At 42.4% G+C, this 19,102-nt stretch overlaps 1 protein-coding gene across 5 annotated transcripts in view; it reads right to left on the reverse strand.

The window, feature by feature from the left end:
* Window positions 1-19,102, reverse strand: part of tnrc6ba (trinucleotide repeat containing adaptor 6Ba) — a 27,585-nt gene continuing 8,483 nt past the window's right edge. For 4 of the 5 annotated variants that reach the window (XM_085415781.1, XM_085415783.1, XM_085415780.1 and 1 more), the window contains exons 6-22: window positions 15,700-15,864; window positions 15,288-15,484; window positions 14,741-14,815; window positions 14,386-14,592; window positions 14,065-14,184; window positions 13,739-13,864; window positions 12,475-12,645; window positions 11,888-12,007; window positions 11,559-11,748; window positions 11,198-11,365; window positions 10,944-11,090; window positions 9,181-9,324; window positions 8,412-8,504; window positions 4,164-4,367; window positions 3,802-3,869; window positions 2,803-2,942; window positions 1-2,245 (exon numbers count right to left, since the gene is read on the reverse strand). In XM_085415781.1, the coding sequence (XP_085271907.1) occupies window positions 1,678-2,245; window positions 2,803-2,942; window positions 3,802-3,869; window positions 4,164-4,367; window positions 8,412-8,504; window positions 9,181-9,324; window positions 10,944-11,090; window positions 11,198-11,365; window positions 11,559-11,748; window positions 11,888-12,007; window positions 12,475-12,645; window positions 13,739-13,864; window positions 14,065-14,184; window positions 14,386-14,592; window positions 14,741-14,815; window positions 15,288-15,484; window positions 15,700-15,864 (2,903 nt within the window). In that variant the 3' untranslated portion in view covers window positions 1-1,677. The remainder of the gene's footprint in view (window positions 2,246-2,802; window positions 2,943-3,801; window positions 3,870-4,163; window positions 4,368-8,411; window positions 8,505-9,180; window positions 9,325-10,943; window positions 11,091-11,197; window positions 11,366-11,558; window positions 11,749-11,887; window positions 12,008-12,474; window positions 12,646-13,738; window positions 13,865-14,064; window positions 14,185-14,385; window positions 14,593-14,740; window positions 14,816-15,287; window positions 15,485-15,699; window positions 15,865-19,102) is intronic. The other variant, XM_085415785.1, reaches the window with a different exon arrangement.

The raw sequence follows: 19,102 nt of genomic DNA on the forward strand, positions 1-19,102 counted from the left end.
ATCTTAATAAAAATGCCTTCGGTTGGTTGCTTCGTCTTAAAAACAAAATATTCTCTTATTGCATTTAAAAGAAAAATATATATAAACGGAAACAAAAAGCGACTAAAAACACAACTTAGGAGACAAATGCAATAGTGCCAATGTTTTTGAACTTTTTAGCTATCACAACATCCAGTCAAGCACGCAAAAATGTGTACACACACGTACACACACGTACACACACACACACACACACACACAGTCTTTCTCTCAAATGTAAGCTGTCAGATTTACATCTATTCACTTCCCTGACTGGAGAAGATCAGTGTTCAAAGGCAAGCACGCACGCACACACGCGCACACACACACACACGCGCACACACATGAATCTCTCATGGACAAGAAAAAAGAAAAAAAGGAAAATAAACATTCAATGTTGCAGCAATAACACAGACACTCCCGATATAATTGTCATCATAATCACATCCTTCTCCATTCGGTCGTAACTGTCAACACTCAGTTCATGCACACACAGGCAGGCAGGAGGGCACCTTGTACAGCGAGTAAATATGTGATCATAGTCACCATTACATCATGACAATATATAATAACCAACTTGATTTCTTGAGTAAGAAAAAATACAATAGCGAGGTCAGTGTTTGAAGGGCAAATAAGAGGACATCTCTGGATTTCCACTGTTTTTTTCCACACATTTCTCATTTCTTCTAAAACAGAAAACAAACTGATAAACAACCAACGCACATCGACAAGGAGATACAATTTTGCTTGTCAAATATAAGAGCAGTGTGTAACTGATGAAAAGGTGTGACGACGCTGTTGACATGGAGGGTGGGTGGCCGCTGGGTGTTAGCCAAGGCCACTGCTGCTGTAACATTTAATTGTTCTTTAAGGTCTATGTAGTTGTGTTGTAGCTCTGTTTCAAACATGGAGGGATTTGTGGAAGGATGCGTCAACAACAAACCCAGAGGCATATAGTGCAAGTTTGGCTAATGTTGTTTTTTTTGTTTTGTGTTTTTTCCACCCTGGGTCCCATAGTGATGGCATATTCCCACCAATGTAGACGTGTCGGTACCTACTAAAAAGACTCTTTCCTTTTGCGCATCTCAAACGTTGCTGATCGTCCATTTGACTCAGTAGTGTGGCGCTGTCCCAGATTTTTTATAAAGTCCCGATCCTTCCCACTCTTAAGCTTCCAAAAGTGGGAACTCCGAAGTACGCCAGCCAGGTCTAAGAGGGCTCAGTCTGCATGTCTGACTTTTGAGATTTGACCATTAAATAGCAATATAAAATTAAAAAAAGTGGCACACTAAAAACAGCAATAGCTAAACTTGTTGACGTGTAGGACTCTGGCTGAGCCTGTCTACAGTGCATGCCTGAGTGATTGGGTCTCTGAATGCAGGTGTGTGGTCTGAAGTACAAAGACAAAGAGCTATCCAGTTACGTCCTAAAGAGTTTAATGGATTTCACCTTTTTCCCCCGGTTCAAGTTTTACTGTTGTCTTCATTTAAAGTTAGGCGGTTTAATGTCTGTGTGAAAGTAATGTGTGCATGTAGCTTGTGTGTAGTATGACTGTTGAGTGTCTATGTTGGATGACCAGTGTAGCTTTTTTTTCTCCACGTCAATGCAGAGCATGACGTGTTTCACCTTAGGTGTAAAACGTGTGTGTCAGCTGGCCCCTCAGATAGAGTCGCCCCCCCCGCCCAGGAGGTCCCCTGGAAGCAGCGAGGCGGGGCTGCCCATCTGGTGACGATCCTCAAGCGCCGGAGAAGCCCAGAGGCTACTGCTGGGGTACCCTGTCCCCCCCATCCCACCCACACTTCCCCACAGACCCTGCCTTCCGGCCTCCACACCTCCGGCCCCACCTATCCCGGTGCCGTTGGTGCTCCATTGGGTGAAAATGCCCAATCCGGGCCCCTGGGTGGCAGACTGGTCCGACGAGCTGCCTGTGCTTTCTAGACTTTGCCATGCAGAACTGGAAGACCCAGCTCCTCCATTTCCTGCCCCTCCGACTGTGGAAGCTCCATCTACTCCTCCTACCCCACCGTTTCCTCCTGCTCCACCTCTTTCACAGCTTCCTCCGTTACTGTTAGCCCCAACTATGGAGGCTGCTGTAGGCCCGGAGCCTTGGGAGCCGGCTGCAGCTCCTCCGCTTCCTGCTCCTCCAGCCTGGGAATGTGCAATGTAGCGAGCCACATCTTCCTCACTCATAAACTCCGCTAAGATGGTTGTGTTACCCAAAACACACCTGGGGTAAACAGAAAGTCCGTCATACACTTGTAATGAATGAAGGGCCTCAAAAGGCTTTTCAGCCTCAAAATGAACTGCAAACGAAAGTTTAACACTCAGTTTGTGATGTATAGTCTACACAACTGTGAAACACACAAAGTGAAACTATACCAGAATATGGTTTGCTACACATCACGTTTGCGAGCAAGTGAAAATGACTAGGCTTGTTCTTTCTGCAGGATCCAGATCACCTCTAAACTTCAGAACTTTATTGTAAAAACAACACTTAATGGTTTAACACTTTTCCAGGGATCAGTAACAGGGATCTTTGCAACTCTTGAAAGTCAAGCGTTATGATATTTTACAGAGAAAATGCTCAATTATGAAACAAACTAGGACAATATAATGCTGACCTTTAGATTTACTGGTAGATGGTTTTTTGTTGACGGTGAATAAAGGCAAGCTAGCCATTTGCTACCACTTCTAGTCAACATATTAAGCTAAGCCAAGATGCTACTTTAGTTTCTTTTACTTTAAGATTTACTTTAAAAAGATGTTATCAAAATAATTCCTTACATGTGAAGTGCACTCTGAGCCTTGGCTGCCTCTTGTCTGGAGCTGTAGCGAATCAGAGCAGTGCCCTGGGTCAGGCCAAGGTGAAAGGTCAACAACGGCCCGTGCTGCATGCAGATGGTTCTCAGAGTGGATCCATCAATCTGTAGTAAAAAAAAACCAAAAAAAAAAAAAACAAGCAGACGAAAGATCTTAAAAGGACAGTAATAGGTTAAGATGTCAAACAGACTGGGATTTTTAAATGTGCTATGTTTCAAACACTGAAACACAGCACTGCCAAAATCAGGGGCAACCATGATGGACCTTCACTGCAGTTTCAGGCTGTCTAAGTAGATTCTGTTGGGCTGGCTATAGAGATAGGTGGTGATTTCTGCGGTTCATAGAGAATCATGTAAGTCTGGATAATAATCACAGGTCTGTTTGGTGTGTCACAAGCATTTAGCTCCAGCTAAGATAGCTTTGGGGATCACTAGACCTTACAAGGTGTGCTTCCACAACAGCACCACACCAAGAATTAAGGAAGGCAACAGAGATGGTGATCATGAGGCCTTTAAAAAATATATATATAACTAAATAAATAAATAAATAAAACATTTGTTTAAAGATGCTTTGGGTGGTCAATACTGGACTCCATGTTCAGCAGAGAAATTTAGTTCAATTTTATTTATGCAGCGCCAAATCACAACTGTTGCCTCAAAGCACTTTAAGTTAAAGACTCTACAACAATACAGATTATTTAGAGGACTCAGTTCTACTTGTTCAGGCACATGATCAGGATTGGACGAGAGACCTCTCTGATCTGGCCTGGGAGTGGGAGTGCTAGAGATACCCCAAGAGGAGGTGGAGGAGGCTGCTTTAGCCTCAGCTCCCACTGCCGCTAATACAAATGTGAAATGGACTAATCAGTTTGAATTAATTAATAAATAGTTTTATTTGTTTTCTTCTCTGCATTTTGAGAAATTCTTTTTCTGCAGATCTGCCTGAATGTGTGTGTTTGTGTACCTGTGGCGTGAGGTTGCTGAGCACCAACCAGCAGGTTTCTCGAGAGCTGCCGTCACTCCAGGTCGAGCCTGCACAGAAAAGAAACCGAGGAGAAAAGTGGTCTTAGTAACAGGAGTCATCCATGGAGTGTCACTTTATTTTTCCTCCCAGTTTCTCAAAATAAATGATGAACAACTTTCCCACTGCATGAACTGAGCCTCACTTAATCTTCCAAATGAAATATAAATGGATTCTTTAGCTCAAAATAACACTTTCAGTAATCAAAGACATTTTTTTTTAAATCTCCTGACTAAACATTTTTAAAAATTACTGCGTTCAAAGACAAAAACCAAAACAACATGAAAAATTAGTCACAGCGTTACCAGTGCTGTTCGAGCCACTACTCCAGCTGCGGGCAGCCAATCGAGGGGCTCCTCCTGACCAAGGGGAAGGCGATGGCTGCTTTTGACTGGCTAGGCCTGGAGGTGGGCGGGATAACTGGGTCTGGCTGCTGCCACGACTGGCTTTCCAAGACTTAGGTCCAATGGGCTCTGGGGGCCAGCTGGTCTTGTATTCTGTGTACTTTGCTGTAGGAGACAAAAGGACACAGGCAAGACGGAGACTTTAAAATATCTGCAGACAGTGGATTAATGTAAGGAGCAACACATATATTCCATATTCTTTTAACTGGTTCATTACAAAGCTACTCCCTGATGTCCATGGTTTTCCAGGACTAGAATTTTCTTTTTTTTTTTCTTTTTCTTTTTTTTTAAATGACATCAGAAACAGCAGTATGCGACATTACGTGATGGCAGAGCTTCAGTTCATCCTTTGTCATTTTTTTTTTTTTTTTTTTTTTTTTAAATAAATAGGACAGGGGGAATGAATGAGAGAAAGAGGGGGAGAGAAAGAAAGAAAACCAAAGGGGAGAAGAGACGGTGAGAAGGGGGGGGAAGAGAGAGAGAAAAAAAAAAAAAAGAACTCCTGGGTCACCTGTATGGAGAAAAAAAACAAAAAAAAAAACAAACAAACAAAAACAAACAGAGGAGACAGCAAACAACAAAGAGCAACATAATAATAGAGAAAACAAAGCACCATCACAATAAACTAGCTAGTCATAGATATCAATATTTACTAAATAATAAACGATATTGTGCAGCACGCAAGATAGACAGCGCACAGTGTGCTTTGAGGCAGCAGCCAAGAAAGCTTTAGTCCGCGTCTGTGAATACCCATGTGTGCATACCTGTGTGGATCAGCATGCTTGCATTCCAAAGGTTTCTCCATGTAATGATCTGCTAGGGAGTGTGGGGGGGCCACAGCCCCGTCCTCCAGGGTGTGAAGCGGGTATGGAGGAGATCAAAACTCCAGACATCCAGAGGCCCCCAGAACACAAGAGACCATGGAAGACCAACAGAGGGGCAGCCGCGCCACTGTTCCAGTAAGAGCTGAGGAGAGTCCCAGATGAGGGCTCGCCCAGCAGCCGCGGAGCAGAAGCCAGGGGGAGTTGCAGTGACGCGCCCGTGAGCTCCGCCGGCCCCCAGCTGTGCCTGAGTGACCGAGCCCCAGGCCGAGAGGCCGGGGGCACCCCACCTCCAAAGGGGCCCGAGCGAGCCCCAGGCCCCAGGCCCCGACAAGCGGCCGCCAAGGAGTGAGCCGGTGTGTACCCGGACGCCCACCCCCAGACACAAAGAACCACCAACACACCGACACCTGAGGGAGTCCGCCACCGGCAGGGGAAGTGGTGGTGGGTGGAGATAGGCCTCCAAACCTTGGAGGGCCTGAGGTGTCCCCAGAGAGGTGGCGTCTGATACCCAACCTGACATATAGACACAGACATACAGGCACACACAGACACAAACATCCATTCCCACCCTCATGCTCTCATATGCACTCACTCCACACTCAACCAACGTGGAGACAGACATAAAGAGACGCTGTACACACGATCACACTCCCCAAGCGTACTCTACAAACTGGGTCTAGGTACCCTTGCCCCTGGAGGGGGGAATTGCACCCAGACCCAGGTGGTGTTACCCTTTTCCCTGCGGTGGGGAGAGGCAGACCACCCCAACTCTGCAGCAGCAGGGAGGCCCCACACCCCAGACCGCAGTCGGACGGCCAACTCCTCCTACTAGCCCTCCCGCTCCAGCAGGCCGCAGAGAATGGGGGTGGGAGAAGACTCCAAACCTCCCTCCACCCGCTCATTGTAGTGTTGATGCATATGTGTTCTAAGGTGCAATTAAAACCCAGGAGGGCATGGAGCTACCTGCCAAGGAGCAGCAGGTAAGCGCATAGTCCCTCCTGCTAGCCCTCAATGACTAAGTGTATTTAAAATTGAGAGGTGGGCAACGACGTCAGGGGTGAGGTATACACCCTGATGGTAATTTGGACTCCGTGATTGTGCCCACCCCCAAGATCCTATATGTATGTGTAATGAGAGTGTGAATAATGTGAATGTCTAAGTTGTGGGATAAAATTGAGGCAGAGGCAGCCAGAAGGGGACGGGGGGGGGGGGGGGGGGGGGAGCCTCCTCTGCACCCTGGTGACATACCCCCACTCCAAGGCCCTGCATGTGTGGGTGGTTGTGGAGGAGCGGGAAGAGGGAGGCAGCTGGAGATGGGGAGGGAAGGAAGGGAGGGGCAGGTAACCCCTCCCTGGGGCCAGCTCCCCCGCTGACCCCAGTAGGCACTCCCACCCTCCGCGACCCGCCAGGGAAGGGGGGCCCCCCGGCTCCACAGAGCCCTGGACAGTCCACCCAACCCCACCACAGAGAAAACTGCACCCACCCCACCATCCACACATCTTCCAGACTACATAAGACGGTAAACGCCCAGGCTGAGATCTTCCTCCACCTCTCCTGTATCTCCCCCTCCTGCAGAGAGTTCCTGAAGAGAAGAAAGCTCCTGCAAGATGTGACCATCCCCCCCACCAGTTGAAGAGCCCCCCAGGCGGCTCGACGCACCGGCGGCACCCTGCTCCAGGGCCGGGCCCCCATGCACCCACCCGCCCACAACCCCGGCAACACACCAACCAGGACCCAAGCCCCCGAGGCCCGGCCCGGGCCCCAGCCCAGAGACGGAGCGCCCCCAGAACCTCACGCCCATCCCGGACCCACCCAGGGGCAGCCAGGTTGCCAGGTCAGTAACCCACGTCCGTCAGCACAGACCCTCCCCTAGCCCCGCTGCACGCAGCCGCGAGGAAACAGTCACCTGAGAGCCAACAGAGCCCCCAACCGGACGTGACCGCTACCCCGGGTTGAGCTCCCCAAGGAAGATGCCTCCGGGGAACCCCCCGACGCCCTAAGCCTGTCCCTACCCCCTCACCAATCACAACAGTGAAGGCGGGACCAAACTATGACCCCCCACCCCCACTAGGTGATGGAGCTGATAAAAGGGGCCCAGAGCAATTGATCTAATGTGGTGGCAGAGGCTGTGTCAAGACTAATGTAATCTAATAGATAATTTCTATATTGGTTAGAATTAAGATTATTTTTATTTTTCCAGTTCATGAGGACTGTTTTCTTGGCTATGCATAGGGCAGTGAAGATCATATGGGCTATATTCTTTTCTGAAGTGACATTATCTAAGCTGCCCAGTAGACACACTAAGGGGGAAGTTGGGATGTTACATTTCAGACACTTTGATAAGTCTTCACATATCTCGCGCCAAAACTTTTGCACTGGTGGACAGAACCAAAGAGCGTGGATGTAATTGTCTGGTGTATTGCCTTGACAGTGTGAGCAGTTGTTGGAAGATGTAAAGCCCATCTTGAACATCCGATGACCTGTATAGTGCACTCTATGAAGTATTTTGTATTGTATTAATTGCAGACTGGGATTTTTAATTAATTTAAAAGTTTTTAAGCAAATCTGAGACCAGAAGTTTTGGTCTAGGTTGACTGATAAATCTGCTTCCCACTTTGCAGTAGGAAGGGATATTGATTCATCTAATTTAGAAAGTGTTCTGTATATTTTAGATAATAATTTGGGGGATTTAAGAGTAAGAAAATGTGCCGCACTTAGTGGTGTTTGTAATTCAACTTGACTGAGGTTAAATTTCTTTTTTACTATGGATTTAATTTGTTGATATTCTAAAAACCTTGTCTTGTTGATCCCATATTGTTCAACTAGTCTGTCAAATGGAATAAATTCTGTTCCCTCTAATATATGTTCTAAGTATTTAATTCCTTTACAACTCCATTCTGGGAAATTAATCATATTATTGTTTTGTAATATGTCAGGGTTATTCCAGATAGGTGTACGTTTGCATGGGATTAATGAAGACTCCGTTATTTTTAGAAACTCCCACCATGCTGTTAGAGAAAAGCTGATGGACTAGAATTTTCTAACATATTTAAGTGCCGTCCAGATTTCACTGCAAATTATCCAAGTATCTGCAGAATAACATTTAAACCTGAATCTGTTAAAATTGTGACCTTCAAAGCAATCAAATCCAATTCAAATGTATATTGGAAATTCTTTCACTGCTTCATTTACTTTCTCTTCTTGTAGAGTTTATTAAAAACCCGACAATTCACTATTACCAGAAATTATGAAGTAAAAATACAAACGTAGATAAATTAACCAAAAGCCTAGAAGGAAGATGGTATATATTCATGTGTATGGTTACCTGAGTTGTGTGCGTTGTTGAGAGGACTGTCTGAGGCACTGTAGGGCCAGGCACCAGGTGAAGGCAGCAAGGTGTTGAGAGGAGGGGTGGAATCTGCATACAAAGATAGTGAGAACCATAAAATGAATGATCATAAACGATGCAAAAACAGCCTCCATGGGTAACATATGTAGAGCTAAAGTTGCACCTTTCCAATGTCAAACTGCTTTTTATACATGCCAAGTGAACATCAGCAAAATTTGGAAAACAACATATGAATCCAATGAAGATTAATTTTCTATTTCATGTCATAAAGCGCTGAATCACCACAAAAGTGACACTCATGACACTTTTTATACCAAAGTTACAACAACATCCTGGAAAAAACCCAGTGACTCTCTCCGACTATGAAATCAATCACAGTGGAGGAAAACAAAACCTTCCTTTTAAACCTTTAGGAAAGCCATTAGTTTCAGTTTTAAGCACTTGTTTCCAATTAGTCAGATAAGGGAAAACACAAGAGGGAAAAATCTGTGTCAGCAGGCTGCGACCAAGTTTACTGTGAAAACAAACCCACTTGCACTGGCAGTAAAAACACTGATCTATGTGAAAAAACTAAATTGAACGTTCTCATACCTGCTCAGTAATGCAGATGAGATGAAAAATATAATTTTGGACTGCGCCATTGTGCAAAAAGGAGCCACAACTCCCTGTTTATATCTTTACTTGGTAGCAAAATATGAGGAGTGGTATCCATAAGAGTATCGGGTGTAAACACGCAAATGCTAACCTGTATTGTCTTGTAACAATTGGTGCTCTGTATCATTGAGAGTGGGTGGCACTGTGTTTCCCATCATGCTCCCTGGGGTCATGTAGGGGTCAGACTCAGGGTCAACACGGTCAATTCCTTTCCATGGCACACCAGGCTGGAACTCTAAAGAAAAAACAAACATGTGGTCCGTTAAAGCCTGAAAAGCCTAAACTTTAACCCTACAGGCTTAAAGAGGACATGAAACAGCACAATTTAGTTGGTTTTACACGAAATTAAGAGTTGTTCTTTTTTTCTGTTCATAGTAAATTACAAGTGGTTAGCTTATTACAGAGGGGAAGAAAGACAAATTAACAGGTAGTTGGCAGAAGATGGCGCTGACAGATGATTTGACAAGTTACCTTTGACACCTTATGGTTTATGTTTTCAAGCCAGTAAGCATGAAAGACATTTATGACAAAAAATTGCTCAAATAACAATTGGTGCTATACGGAGGTGTAGAGAGGTTGAGAAACACCACCTTATACAGGTATGGTAACTGCACAGGGATGCCACCCTAGCTCTACCCACCCTTACCAGATACTCTGCTGTGAGAGGGATATTTTGGGAGAAGCAACATGCTCGCTTTGTGAAGTCTGTGTGGAGACAGCCAACAGCAGGTACACTTATGCTAACAATAGCTTGGCTTTAGTTGAAGATGTCGAACTAAACTGACATTTTTTTAAAAGTTGCTCATTTTAAGCTGAAAATCACATCCACAGATGTTGTTTCAAGTGTTCAAAACTAGTATACCTGCTAGTTAGTAAACTACTTTGCAAACTTGCAGTAATTGGCAATTAAGTCAGGAGCACAGACTCTAAAGTGACCATTGGGTAACCGCTATTAGTTAAACGGCTAAATTCACATATAAGACTATTTTAAGACTTCGATTTTGTTGAAACAGAAGCTTTACTGTCCTCCTGAAATGTTGTTTGGTGTTGTGAATGTCATCTACTTTTCATGTGGACAGCTGGCAGTGACAGTGATGAAAATAAAATGTAACAAAATTAAGCATTGTGGTTATTCTTTTCACAATCATTTACTGAGTGTAGTCTATTAGAATCATGCTGAGTACAATGATCAAACTTAATTTTTTTGGCTTTTATTAATACTAATTAATTACTGTTTATAGCACTACCCGGCCATCTCCTTACAGCGCACAGCTAATTCTTGTGTTAGCTGGCCAGGTGGGACAATCTGTACACCTAACAAGGCAAAATTAAACAGAGGGGCCAGCCTTAGACTTCAGCTTGTTAGTCTGAGCCACCCTTTTCTGCACACAGTCCTCATTTATAAAGTGCTCTATAAACTCTAGCATGATGGCTAATGGGTAGATTCTCCCATTTCAGCTCAGCTGGCATCAACAAAGAACCACTTAAGAGAAAAGAGAAAAACTCATTGCTGTACTGAAGTGACCCCCTTAAAGTACTTTTTAGTTTTGGTTTCCTTGTTTTCCACTGGGTTAATGGTTCTGTCACTGTTTAGCTGACATAAACCAATGGTGGGCTATTAACAGCAACCAACCAACACAGTGATGTCACTGATGTCAAGATTTGCTCTAACAACTAACTTAAAACACTGAATTTTTAAATCTAGTTTCATAGACTGATAATGTATGACAGCTTTTTTTTTAAAGCAGGTGTCTATGATTAAAATTAGAGGTAATACATGTTGTGTTTCACGTCCTCGTTACATATAGTGCACAAATTTGATAATCATCATCTTGATTTAAGGTAGTCACTAACCAGGGGGCCAGCTTGGTGTGGAGGCAGGCTTGGCACACATCTTGTTGCCAGGGGTGCGATGCCAACTGTCACTCAGCCCTTCTCCAACCATCATGTCATACTGCGCATATGGTGAGCCCCCTGGCATCTTTATGGGGGTGACAGGACCTGGTAGGTAGGAAGAGAGCGATCACAGTAAGATGCGACTTCACAGCTAATCTTAACCCTTTCTGCCTGCACTATGAAATTACTTTCAAAAAAAGTTATAATCTCACCATTTTTATGAAACGCATTCTCAGATGAGGAAGTGTCTGGAGAACAGTTTCCCTCCATCATCCACTTGAAACGGGACTGCTGACCCCCTAGGTCCTTCATGGCTCCAGGCCCCCCCACCACAGAGCCACCCAGGTCCAGACCTGTAAGGTTCACCCCAGATCCAAACCCTGAAGAGAAATATTACAAAGGTTATTTTGTTTTAACACATATGTAGTAAAGTGAATCCACAGCTGCCATAAAACAAAAAACAAAAAAAACCAACCTACACTACATTCAGTTAATTTCAAAATTAAAAAATGTTTCAGTTTCATTGTTGAAACAGTTTTAGGATATTTTTTTATTTAAAAAGTAATTGTTTACCAGAGTATGGTCCTAGATTTTTTTGGTGCAGGTCAGCCACAGATGGTGCCAGGCCTGGGTGGGACATGGGATCAGCCACAGGCAGTTTAGGACCCCCTCCTCCACCATGGTGGGAGGGGGATAGTTTGGAGCTGCTGCTTAACCCCCCGACCTGCCTCTGCTGCTGGAGCACCGCCATAATCCTGGCCAGCTGAGATGATATAACAAAAAACAAGAACAATCATTGAAGAGGTGGAAGTAAAAAACAAAAACAAAACAAAACAAAACAAGAAGAGAGAAGTGTGTGTGTGTGTGTGTGTGTGTGTGTGTGTGTGTGTGTGTGTGTATACCTGCTGAGGGTCAGTCTGCTGACGTGTGTTTGGTGTGAACTTCCTCTGGTTTTGCAGTAGCTGCTGCTGCTGCTGTTGTTGTTGCGGCTGCTGCTGCTGTTGGAGGAGGAGCTGACAAGCCTGAATGGACATTAAAAAAGATGCAAAAGGACGTGAGATCGCAACATAAAGAAAAAAGAATTAAGAGCAATATTTTTGGAAGTTCACTGTACAAGCCAGAAAAAAAAGAGAAAAAGTTTGCTTCAAGACCAGTTTTAGGTCACATTTTGTTTTGCATCCTTCACACTGCAAAAGTATTTGAATGGATTTTACGGTTTCAGTGTTATAACAAAAAAAATTAATTTCCTTCTAGCTATTTGGCTACATAATTTCATATATATGCTGACTGTGTCACACAAATTATGCATGAAAATTAGTCACACATATGAGAAAGTAACAATCAGAGGGAATGACGCCTTGGTAACGGTGGTGTACGAAAAGTACAGATCAGATTCTCCAGTGGCTGCGTACAGCCTTGCCTATGCCCTTAGCAGATGTGTGCTGGAGCCCTGCAGTAGCCTTCAGAGACATATAATGCTGCTTCTCACCAGCTGAAACTGGATGTGGGGTGGGTAGATGCTGCTGAGCATTGCAATATGCTGGGGGGACAGCTGCGGAGGGAACACACCTCCCCCAACTCCTGCCACCCCTCCCACACCACCAACTCCCCCCATGTTTCCACTGGGAGGGGGCATCTGCTTCAGCACAGAGCCTGGCACCTAGAGACAGACAGCAGACGGGCACACCTGTTACCAAAGAAACATTTTGCTTTCCTGTAACTATAAGCAAGTACATTAGCTTCTTCCTGATCAACATTCAATCCCTTTACATGGTCTCATCAGTTGGTGACAGAGATGCACTGACTGAAAGCTTCATGAAATCTTTTCCAGTCTGAAACACTGATTTTTTTTTTTTTTTTTTGGTAAAAACTAAAACTGACTACATACATAATATTTCTAACTTTTAAAAGAAATTGTAATGTATGGCCATATTAAAATATTAACCATTTACTAACTCTTATAGTCTCGCTAAGTGCAGGGTGTTACAAGGCTTTTGATCGCTTTCACTTAAATGAGAATGTTAAGCAAGAGTTGCTTATTGTAAAAAATGAGAGATGACTGGACACCAACCAAGTCTACAGACAGATCAGCAGATCTATGAACATGAGGAATGATGTATGCTACATTAGCATATTACTTTTTACTTAAGACTCATTAAGTAATTACATAAGTAATGTATGTATCCATGTATGTATGTATTCTAACCGTACTAAACTGAGCAATGCCAGAAAATGCAGGGCTCTAGAATATGAGTATTTTGTTACATAACACCAGCTACAAGGCAAATCTGGCTTACAAAGAAAAGTACAGCCTTTACAGTTTCCAAGTTGAAATCATTCTGCATTTGTATCAGCTACATCCGATATAAACAATAAAAACAACATGGCACAAAATGAGAATGGTTTAATGTATGACGCAGATGTCAAACTAAATTTACACCACATAGCCCACTTTGATCTTCAAGTGGGCTAGATCAGTTACTCTCCCCTTTCTAATAGAGTAAAGACATTTAAGTAAACATTTAGTGCCTGAAATGTCTTAATATAAGAAGATGAAGTACAATTTCAAAAACAGGTCTCAGTTTTTCTAAATAATAAATGTGAAAACTTACAGAATAAGTTCTGGTAGCTCATTGCCAAGACTATCCAATATTTAAAACAATAATAATAAACTTTTATCGTAGATAGTGGAAAAACAGGAACTTTTCTGTCATTTAAATTTAAATCTATTAAATAAAAAAAAAATTTAATACCTGAGGTGACAGGAACTGATGAGGCACTTGCGCTCGTATCCCTGGTGACTGGTTTATCTGCGGGATACTTGGCTGATGTCTGGACTGAGCCATTCCTCCACTACTGCCAAAGATATTGTGACCAGCCTGCGATCAAACACAGAAAATTAAATGTCAGATGACCTACAGTGGAGGATGGAGTATGTGAAAATCTTAAAAAATTAAGCCGAATGTGACAGAAGGTGGATGTAAAACTTTTCATATTTATGAACATCTAATGAAAACAGAAGATTTATACAAGGACTTTAAAGACATTAGGGCAGAAACAAAAGGAGTGATTATCTTACTTGTCTAAAGGGGATAGAGTGGTTGAAGAGGGAATGGGGCTTGTAGACAGAGGGTGGAGAGTACAGAGAGCAAGGACCCTCCTCCCCAAGGCACCCATCCTGATTGATCAAAGGCAATGTCTGTCACAGTGACAGCCAGTGGAAGACCAGTTTTGGTGGTATATTATGGTGTAGGGGAAGTTTGAGGAAAGGAGAAATGAGGCAAATGGAACAGGCAGGAAGAAAAGGTAGAATCACAAGAGGAAAAAATTATGATAAAAGACAACATGTTATCTAGACATGAAAGACACGAGATACAAAGACATGGTAATGAGGCATCACCTTGTCATAATAAGCCCCAGCATCCCCAGGTGCTGCCTCTTTGGAACCAGGAGGACGATAAGACACCCCCACACCTCCTCCTCTTCCTCCCTTCCTCATGTCTCCATTGTAATCAGTCATTCCCATGCCTCTTTTATCCATCTCTATTTTCTTCTCCTGGATAGAACCTGAAGTTGGGTCAATGTTTGGGCCACTGGGATCATCATTCTGTCCAACAAAGAAACCCAATTTCACCATCATGAGCACTGCTTTTAACACTCACTGCACAGAACACTATAACGTGTCAAATGTAATTTATGTTAATTTTTAGTATGAATTCCTACCACAACAAGAAGTAAGAACGTTTCTATCTTACCATCAACCCCATGTTAGAGAACTGTCTGTTAATGGGGCCCATCCATGACTCTCCTCCACCAGCTTTCAATTGGCCCTAAGAGACAAATACAAGGAGAGCAAAGGAAATGACTTTAAAGATTTTTTTTGTTATAAGAATTCACAATAAAAGCATTCCAATTGTGGGACTAATTCACGTAAGTATGTTTACTCGCCTCTGTCAGTGCGCCCCAGGGCAGCTGTGGCTACAATGTAGCTTGCCATCACCAGTGTGTGAATGGGTGGATGACTGAATGTAGTGTAAAGTGCTTTGTGGTCCATAAGGACTAAGTAAAGGGCTATACAAATACAGGCCATTTACCATTTATTTTATCTCTCCTAAGGAATGTTGACAAGACTAAATGATGGCTAAATAAATATATTAAAAAAAAAAAAAAAATCATGAAATTACTTCAAATAATTTAATTGTTTTTTTTTTAATAAAACAGAACCTGTTAAGGACATCTGTCCTTCCACTTAATAATTGATTTTTCCTTTACAGAGATCAATTTTCCCCAACAGTAACCCACCTTACTGCTGGGCTTCTTCCCACTGTGGCTCTGACCCCAGCCACCATTGCTTCCCTGTCCCCAAGATGACCCACTTCCCTGGGAGCCAGTACTATTCCACATGCCGCCACCTTCCTCCTCATCCTCCCAGCTTGGGTTACGTGATGCTGCCACAGGGCTCTCTTTGTTCCCCCAGCCATCTTGCATAGTCTTTGAACCTGCAGAATAAAAGTTACAAGCCATTATCAGATTATGATTAAAGCCATTAGAAAATGACATTTATATAAATACAAACACTTTAGTTGTGTGTCTACTGCATCATGCATCATAACAAAACCCGGTACAACCAATGCAAACCTCAAAATCAGACTGTATGACTAACACTTGCGATTCGTTTCAAAGACGTGGTTTCGTTTAAAACTGATTTTCTGACCAGATTTGATGGGATTTGAAGAAGGGTTTCCCCAGCATGTTGTCTTTCCTCCAGCATCATCAGGGTCTCCCCAACCAGTCGGAGCATCACTAGGCTTCCCCCAAGCTGCTGTGCCATTGTCTACTGTAGGACTAGTTGGGGAAGTGCTCCCCCAGCCTGATGGACCTGCAGATACACATGGGCATGGTTAAGGTGAGAAACAAGAAAGAGGCTTCTTTTAATCAATGTTTATTTGTTTGTTTTTACAGGGGAAGTAAAAAAATAAGAGTCTACACAAAGGACACTTCTTTGAACAGTTCATGGCTTCATGTGGTCTGGCTCACTGATCCAAAAGTCAAAGTGTTTTGTCTGCAACCATACTGGCTTCCGCTATCAGTCAGCAATGACGCTTCACTGCTACTGTGGTTCCACAGTCACGACTGCAAAAACGTCAAGCTGCTGCTTGGTTGACTACTTTCCCATGGCTGAGCTGCTATCTTATAACACTAAACTTCAGTGATGACCTATATAGGGCTGCCACAAACGATTATTTTGATAGTCGACTAGTCACCGATTATTTTTGCGATTAGTCGACTAATCAGATCATCATCCATTAGACGTAAAACTACAGCTTATTGCACCAGCAGCATCTGCTTTTATATAACTATCATTAGCTTACAGCTTTAAGTGTGTAAGGTCTGTGCTAACTAAAAATAAAGACAAGATGATAGTTTATTAAATTTTAATGAAATTTGCAGATTGTTTCGGTGAAGTTTAATAAACTCCTTGCTATCTAAAATATAACAGGACACTGGAGTATATTCTGGAGCATCTCACACTTCTGATAATCAGCTGTCTGCTTGACGTTTATTCAGCTGTGTAAAAACTATAACTTTAATCTCAGACAAACTGATTTACTCAGGAACAAATAAAATACTAAAAAAAAAAGCCAAACAATAACATTTTAAGTTATCTAAGTGACTTATATATATTTAACCTGATTAGCGAAAGACGGCGGTGGGTTTGAAAACGATTTGCGGGGAGTCCGGTGTTCTCACGGCGCTAGTGAGCCTAGCCCCCGGCTCGCTAACGAGCTGGTGGGTAACAGACATCTCTGAAAACGTCGGAGCGCTTTTGAAAATATGTGGTGTCCTGGTAAACTGAGCAGATATTTGAGGTTTACACAGCTACATTCTCACCTGAAAATATGTTAAACGTTTATTTTGTGACCCAGAAAGAATAATAAGAGTAATATTAAAACTAACTAGCTGCCGCCATTGTTGGAAACTGAGCTGGGCTGCGCTATGAATTCTGGGACACAGCTGCTGCTTCTTCTTCTTCTTCTTCGGGGTTTAACGGTAGCTGACATCCTTGTACATGCAATGCTGCCATCTTCTGTTTCAGTCCGTTATTACACTCTTAAATCCTGCCACTTATTCCTCTTACAAAGCTTCAAACGACGCGTCGACTATTAAATCAGTCGTCGACGATTTTGATAGTCGACGTAATCGTGACTAGTCGACAAATCGTGGCAGCCCTAGACCTATATAACAGTTGCTCTAGCTGTCCCATTAAAACTGCACATTCAACAGTGGATTTCTGATTTGTTCACTTCATTCAAACAGTGATTTTTGGTGGCAAACTTCAGCTTCTTCAAATTGCTGTTTAAGCAATGAACAAATATCAATTTATACAAAGCAATTATACAGAAAACTGTTTTGTTTTGATTTCAGTACATTTAACATAATATCCTTGTGTTTAACCACAAGAAAATCTTACTAACCAATGGGATCACTTTTATTCCAAAAAAGATAAAAATAAATCATAGCACAAATCAGACCTTTCTCATTTTCACATTACAATGTGTAACAATGTATAAGGTGTGAACGAGTTCAGCAACTCTGGCTATAAAAAAGACAACAAAAACAAAACAAAAACAAAAAACAAAACAAAAAAACAACCAACAATACCTGATCTAGTTCACCTAGACACAATGCTTTCAAAGGAAGAAATGTTTCATCACTCATCTAAAGTGAAAACAATGCATTCAGATTAACTGTATCGGCTTTATCTGATCTAAAGTGGTCTGACCTCCACTTCAAGACTTCGCTGCAACAAGGCAACACTTCCTGCACAGAAACCCTGCTTGTGAACCACTTGAGAGTTTAAAATCCTCCAGTGTATACAAAATGGTCACCATTCAATTTAAATTTGGGGAAAGATAAAAGTCAAAGGGAACAAAAATCTGGTGAGTCGAGTGGGTGGTGATCAACAATGATGACTGGTATGCACGTGTGCCAGTGTACAAAGACACAAACTAAAGTTAAAGTGGTTTGTGCCAAATGCATTTCCTCAGATTAAAGGCTTTTTCACACCGGGTGCGTAAAATCTATATGAATATTTTTCTGCATTAAAAATATTTTTCAGGCTCGCCCATTCTTAATGCAGCCAATCACAACAATTGTGTATTTTCACTGATATGGAAATAGGGCTGCTCGATTATGGCAAAAATGATAATCACGATTATTTTCACTGAAATTGAGATCACGATTATTTGACGATATTTATTTAACCCTTTAAGACCTACTATAGAACCAAGTCCACCAGAGCTTATATATATATATTTTTTTACATGCTGTAGTGCCATTTGTGGGAGCATTTCAAGTTGCTATACATCAATACAACTGTTATAGCCCATATTTTAATAATATGTATGCATTAAGTCCATAGTAACTACATAAATTGCAAAAAAGTGCAATAAACTACAAAAAAAAATTGAAAATCGCTTTTGTTTTGTTTACATATATTTCTACTTGGAGAAATTTAAGAGGCTTATCCCTCAAAACTTTAAAAACAATAAAGTTGCAAAAAATTGTTTACAACAACAGGAAATTTATTTTGAGTGTCTTCATAGTTTTATTTTGGAGATACAGCAATTTTTATATACTGCAGGAAAAACAAAAAACAATCCTATGATGCAAATTTGCAAAGAAAACAGCATGTGCATCATTTCACTGTGGGAAGTGTTACGAACAGCTGATAGGAACGGCAAAGCGTGTTTCTGGAATATTATGTTTTTGTTCCTGCAAGCGCTTTTTATGCAATTTTTGCAAAGCTATATGTGGAACGAAACCGTGACCGAGGACAAGCTGATGGCATCAGATGTAAGTACAACTCCTCCGGTTTCATATGCAAAACAAATTATTGCGCTAGCTTACACGGTTCAGGTTCTACAGGGATTTAAAAATAGTTACGCAAAACGGAGCGTGCTGCTCTGACCGGCTTTAAAGGGTTAACAATGACTTTAAAAAAATAATATAAAATAGTGTGCAACACCACTGAAGTTTTTTTTTTTTTTACCTCTCTTTTCAACCAACGGCAGTCACTCTCCAAATAACTTCTGCTTAGCTTTCCGAGCTTCCCT

Source organism: Rhamphochromis longiceps, linkage group LG8, assembly GCF_057381845.1.
Source record: "Rhamphochromis longiceps isolate RC_006_pf linkage group LG8, R_longiceps_female_GT1.1, whole genome shotgun sequence".
Lineage (NCBI taxonomy): Eukaryota > Metazoa > Chordata > Actinopteri > Cichliformes > Cichlidae > Rhamphochromis > Rhamphochromis longiceps.